The sequence below is a fragment of the Penaeus chinensis genome, chromosome 14 (assembly GCF_019202785.1).
Source record: "Penaeus chinensis breed Huanghai No. 1 chromosome 14, ASM1920278v2, whole genome shotgun sequence".
NCBI lineage: Eukaryota > Metazoa > Arthropoda > Malacostraca > Decapoda > Penaeidae > Penaeus > Penaeus chinensis.
In genome coordinates this window covers 15280202-15287279 of record NC_061832.1, presented here as the reverse complement: position 1 = coordinate 15287279, position 7078 = coordinate 15280202, and the positions used below count along the sequence as shown (strand labels likewise).

General features: G+C 30.8%; 1 protein-coding gene across 1 annotated transcript in view; it reads right to left on the bottom strand.

Moving 5' to 3' along the window:
- Positions 1-4102: 4102 nt before the first annotated feature.
- The window catches only part of LOC125032144, a 10624-nt gene continuing 7648 nt past the window's right edge, over positions 4103-7078 (bottom strand). The window contains exons 7-8 of the mRNA XM_047623184.1: positions 7031-7078; positions 4103-6791 (exon numbers count right to left, since the gene is read on the bottom strand). The exon at positions 7031-7078 is cut by the window's right edge and continues 295 nt beyond it. Coding sequence (XP_047479140.1) covers positions 6669-6791; positions 7031-7078 — 171 coding nt within the window. The 3' untranslated portion in view covers positions 4103-6668. The remainder of the gene's footprint in view (positions 6792-7030) is intronic.

The following is a 7078-nucleotide window of genomic DNA, read 5'->3' as shown; positions in this document are numbered from 1 at the left end:
AATGACTCTGAGGCAGAATAGACCGGTATTCTTTGAATTCTTTGTGATGACACTTGCGTTCGTATTTACACTAAAACACTTTTTTTCATAACACGGGAAACTGAAGGGGGGAATATTGATAAAATCTCAGCGATGAATCTTACAAAGCTTCTGAATTAAAATATATACACACATTTCAAAATTCGGAATCATTCGGCATCCGGAGAAAGTAATGACGTCACTTCCTACGTCATAGATAGCTATTTTCCGGTTAAGTGTGTATGTTAATTGTTCAAGTACCAGCGCAGTTTTGCCGACGTATGAAATAAAAATGTATGCTTTATGGACTACTAGAAGATGTGTGGGAAGTTCAAAATGACAATTCACAATTAACGCGAGTGTGGGGGAAAAAAAAATTAGCATTCTGTGGAAAATGTTATTTGAATTATGAGATACACTTGGTTATAAGAAATTAGCATTCGGAAGCGGAATATATTTGACAGTTTAAAGATAGGTAACAATTTGATTTAATATCATATTGTAATAACCTTTTCTTAAGAGATGAGCAACACATATTAACATGGAAATAAAGCACATTTTTATTCCAGTAAAATGATTCAGTCATCTTTGCAGCATATATGTTAAATGTGATGATATTACAAAATTTCCCTTGACTAAATATATACCGGTTTGGGTATCATAAACTTCTCCAATGATTTTAATGTTAATGCTAATGCTAATGCTACTAATGATGATGATGATGATGATGATGATAATAGTAATTATTACTATTATTTTTTTTTATTATTATTATTAATAGTATTATTATCATTATTATTATTGTTGTTATTATTATTATAATGATAATTCTCATCACAGTAACAATAATAATAATAATAATAATAATAATAATAATAATAATGATAATAATAATAATAATAATGATAACACTAATAATGATAATGATAATAATAATAATTGCAATAAGGATAATAATAGTAATAATGATAATAATGATAATAATAATAACATTAATGATAATAATAATAATAATAATAATAATAATAATAATAATAATAATAATAATAATAATAATAATAATAATAAGGATAATAAAATGTAAAGAAATGAAACAAATAGAAACTGTCATGATCTTAATGAATTCATAAACAGAACGAGAGGCAGTGTCTATATCTTCAATGTTTACCTAAAATAACTCAGAGATTAGAAAAAAAAAAAAAAAATGACGCTCGTGGAATATCATAAAGAATATTAACATTACTAACTCACAAGCGATGTCCTCTTGGTAGATAGCTAAAATGATGTGTCTCTATTAAGACATTATTTTTACCAATAATGAAATGGAAATGCTATTATTCTCGAAAGTATGGTTGATAAAATGAATAAATAAATAAATATTCTATTAGCGCGTTCATTAGCATTGCTAATTATAGCATCAGAAATGATAACCAAATACTGATGACATATCGTATTTGAACCGAATGTGAAATATACAATATCTTTCGCCTTTCTATATTTTCCTATGCCCTTATCTTCCGTATGTAAGTTACCCCTGAACCTGTCCATTTTCTATAAAGTCTCACAAACAGCAACAGGTGAGAGCGCATTATAATAAATAAATAAATAAATAAATAAATAAAAGGCACTAGTCTCTAGCCCCGTCAGCAAGGGGTGGTCGCTGATCAATATGATTTATACCGAGAAATAAAATTACGACAAAGATGAAAAATCTAACACTGGTATCACGTGGCGGATTGCGTCAATGGCTATTATTAAACTTCGCGTCGTTACCACAGCATGCGTGACGCTATTCATTAATATTTCGATTGCTAATTCAATACGCAGTTGTATGCACGGCTGCAAGTGAAAAATAGTGTAGATTTGGGCTGTTGAATCCATGGGTGAGAGTATGTAGGTGATAGGATGTATAACCATTGTGTGAATAGTTTTTGTGTCAGGTTACAATAAACATACAAATTTATATATGCTCGCACATGTTTTAGGTTACACCCACTAAGGACAGTTGCCAGAAATATTGCTATATTATTTATGGTGTATCTAGAACTACGCTATCATGTATTGAAGGATATATTTGTAAGGGAAATTAAATATTACCATAATAAGCTATTTTCGCATGATATTCTAACCTGGGTATTGAAATATTGCACAGCGGGTAACATTTCACTTGCCAAGTACCTTCCTCTTCGTTAATAGTTAAATGTTTGCTTCCTAACACTAACAAGTGGTGAATCATGTTCTCGCTCCGTGAGGATAATATGGGACAAGTGCTCAGCATTCTTTTGCGTTAAATACTGAAACAGCAAGTCTAGTGGGCGAGATAAGTTATATCCTCAAGTATTTTAGGATTGGCATTGTGCTGATAACTGCGGCTATTGAAGTTTTATAGACCCTCCGATGGCGCAATTGTTTATCAAGTATGACGTAATGTGATAGAAGTAAAATTTGTGACGCGAGTGAACTTACCCATTTATCTTCCTTTTCTCTACGTCCGTGTAAGAAGACTCACATAAGTTTGAAGATATAAGTCTTATTACTTTCGATACTAATTATATAGTAAATTTGTACAATACCTAGCTTTGTGATAATAAGTGTGCAGTGCGAGAACGGTGTTATTTATTACCCACTTCATATTAATGGTATTATTGAAATTGTAGAGTTGGTACCATTTCCGAAGTGGTCAGCAGACATATCACAACTGAAGGAACTTGGACACTGGCAAGAATATATAAGACAATATCGGATTCTACACAAAGTTTACTTAGGAAATTAATAGTGAGCCCCATCGGTGATATGATAACAGAGTACACGACCTGGAAATGTTTCATATATGTTAATACATGAGGCAGGAGGATTCTGCTAGCGAGCGTGAGTGTGCATTGTATTTTGTAATGTTTTGTGGAGACCTAGGAGGGCTGGGTAAAGATACGAGGCACCTACTCTCCCGACCAGCCTTAATTTTATAATCTTTACATCCTTTTACAGTATCTGCATCAAGTCTTACAGAACTGCAGACATCGGTATATTTGCCTACACCATTTTTAGTCAGATGTGATAATTTTCTCAGATGTTTTGCCATAAATGTTACATTAGGTGATAAATTTGGGACATTTTACAATGCTGTATGATTGTTCCCTTATGATCTAGTTGACAGTATTATTGAAATAGAGACATAAATAGATAATGTGTCATATATAATGTGTGCAACCACTTTAGAACAGACTTGTTAGATTATCAAAGAACCTAAACTGAAAAGCATATTATTGACCCATTGCCGACGGGCATGCCATGCCATGCCATGCCATGCCCATTGTGAGTTTACTTGTCTAAAAGTTTTTACACATAGATGGCTACACTTGTATTAAGTCACTAATGAGCCAATTACAAGTACTCCCTGTCTTCTTTGATTTACGAAAATATTTTGTTATCTTATTTTGCTATTACTAATGTTTATAACATTGTAGTAATTATAATGTTAATAATAAAAATAATATTCATAGCACTAGTAAAAAATACATTTTCCCGCCAATTCAAGGAAAGGTGAAATCAGGTAAGGCACAGCCATCTATGTGTAGAGACATTTCACAAAAAAATATAAAAAATGAGCACAGCATTTTGCCCATTTTTTATTCATTTTCCCTGGCAGCAATGGGTTAAGCACTGAAGACTGTGCAATCAAATAATTTTCTGGGTTGTAAAAACACTGTCAGCAATATCCTGCAAGTCCAAGTGTGGTTTTGCAGAGTAGGATATGGAAACATCTACTCCACCATTGTAACACATGCAAAACCTTTCATTACAAGTTATGTGAAGTTATAGCATCAAATAACTCTGCATGAGCTTAATGTGTTGTGAAATCTGTTCTTATTATGTAAAAGCCTTCATTACAGAATACTGTGATTGTGATTATTGATTATTGTATGTGTATTTTTCATTGTGACATATTTTGGAAATTTGTTATAAATCTAGTATTGATCTAGCAGTGACAATAATTAACAGTGAAGTAATAAATGTTAATTACAATAATCACAACATGTGATTTCATACACAATACGTAAGAACAGAAGGGAAATAAGGAGCATAATTGCAATAAAAAATTTAATATGCATTATCTAAATTTTCAATTTAAAACAAGAGTGCCATATATAATACATGTTTGGCAATATAAAAAAAAAAACCATTATTATTATAAGGAGAGTTTACTCAAATACAACACAATTTCATAAAAGAATAATGGCACAAAATGAATTATTTATCCCTATGTTGACATGATCAATTCATGAATTCATCTTCTTTTTAGTAACCATACTCCCTCATCAGTCATGACTTTGTTAAGGCTTATGAATATAAAGATACAAAAGATACAAAAAAAAATATTAGATGAATAATTAACAGAGATCTAGAGTACAACAAAATAATATTAGACAGTGGATTTGAGATCTAGAGTATAACCTGCCAACCATTGATGTCAAAACAACAGCGATAATACAAGACGGATCCCCGACCAGATCTCATGGGCTTTGTAAATGAAACTGTTATACTGAGATTGATATATGAAAAGAGAGAGACAGAAAAAAATTGTAAATAAATGAGATACCAGTAATACCAAGAAAAGTATGTAAAATAAATTACAATAGCATAATGGTAAAGAGATATATATATAAAACTTAATTCATAATATCAGACCAATATATATGAACGATGACCAAAGAAAGAGACCTTATTCTATTTGTCATAGAGTAATATCAAAATGTAAAACATTGGTTAATTTTCAGAGGTTCAGGATAAGGATAAATGTATAAGAAAGGCTATAATTCTTTAACAGAATTCAAAATCATAAAAAAAATTATATGAAATAAATGCAAATGTGATACAGACCATAGCACACATGTACTAGATTGCTCCCCTGTAGCTGGTCAACAGAACATTTCATTTTATACTTATTGCATGGCCGTGTAAAATTCAGCACCAAAATAATCTTTATGATGTATAAAGAAAAATAAAATTGCACAAACTAGCAATATCTACATTAATTAATAATAATAATAATAAAAAGAGCTTCTACTATTCACACTGTGGAGGCTGAAGGAACACCAGCCTATTGCACTGATAACTGAACACAGTGTATCCCCTTTATGATGATGATGAAACCCACAGCTAATTTGTGAGCTGATTGTCTCCTATTGGTATTGGTAATATATATATATATATATCACAAGCTTATTTTATGACATGGCATTATATCCTTGATTGATATAAATGTAAGTATACGTCTCTGTATAATATTGCTTGTGTTCTTCAAGGTGTTTTAAATAAATGTTTTACTCTAATATTAATACTACCGATTGGTTACCTAATTTTTCTAATCAGTTACTGGCTAATTGCAAAATTCCCATATCCCTGTTCTCGTGAATCTATTGCACTTTTAAAAATCACAGATTCTTTCATAACTAATTCCAAATACATAATTTTATATTTTCTATGTATATAATATATAATTAAATGTTAAGGAAACATTAAACAATTTTTCCTTACAGTAAAACTTATTTTTCATTTTCCTTAAATCTATATTTTTTTTTTCTTTTTAGTTATTACCTATTAATGTGTCACCACTTATTGTTTAATAAACCTTTCAGTTAAAAAAATCGTAACAGATCTCTAAAAGAAATGCTTGCCTACTAATTCTTCAGATAAAAACCTATATCTTTCAGCATACAACATTAAGATCTATTTTATCACACTATATCTTAACAGTATAAAATGCACGGTACAGTACCAAAAATTAAAAAAAAAAAAAAATTGTGTATGTTACAAATCCATACTAACAAGAGAAGTGTAGAGTAACAACAGTATCAGTACTTCATTAATGTTTTGCTAATATTATGATTTGCAGCTTGTACTTGTCAGGTCGATTTTAACAAAATTTAAATCAGAAACTACAGCAAAAGGAAATTTGTTTTTTTTTAACTTAATGTGTGACTATGAAGACTGCATTTACTTCACACTAATCAAATAGCATCATGTTACACCTATGAATGAATGATTAAACAAACTGATATCCATCTAATAACTACATACTTGGCTCCATAGTTTTTTAGATAAAAATCCTAGCTAAGGAAAGCCTCACTCACTCATAACAGCCACTAAGGTAAAACAAACGGAGGCCTTTTTTTCCCTTCAATTATAGGGTTTCAATGATTGAGAAATTAATTAATGATAAAATTCAAGTGAGCTGAATTGAGCATATCACATATCACATTTTTCTTGTGTGCTTAAGTCCTACATTAATTCATATTTCTAGATGTCTTGCAAAAGCAGTCATTCATAAATTGTTATCTCTCCCATTCAGGTCTTATACATTAAAAAATGAAAAATGAAAAAAAAAAAAAAAAAAAAAAAATAATAAATAATAATAATAAAAATACACAGCCGTGAGAAAGACATCTGTATTCGAGACCGTTAACCTCTCGTCTCACTTTCGAATATCACACATTTCTTGTGTATATATCACATCCAATTTCTTGTGTCTACACCCGAAATTAATCCAAGATCCTTCACAAAAGTAGTTACTTATAAACTGATCCATCTCTCATTCAAATATGTGTAATCACGAGAAAGACAAAAACGTATAGGAAGGCCTTCAGCTAGTACTAGTATTCGAGACTATTAGACTCTTGTCCCGTCTTCCTCCTTTTCCCTTCATACTTCTTCTTGTTCACAAAGCTCTCAATCCTTTGCAGGGGCTGTATCAAGCTGGGGTCTGAATCATACACCTGTAAGTGGATGAGAAATTCTGATCAGTGTTCCATAAAGCATTTTTAATGGAGTTCAACAGGAACAGGATTGAATAACTTCTCAGCACAAGAGAACTTGCACACTGAAATTCAATTTCATCCGTACTATCTTCTCCACAATTAACACTTCACTTTGACATTAATGTTAATATAATTAGTTAATACTTTTATTATTGCATGAATCATATTCTTAAAATGCTTCCCCAAATGGACAATACCTGCAGGAACTTCTTTACGTCGTTGATCTTGGACAGCGTCTCCTTCGT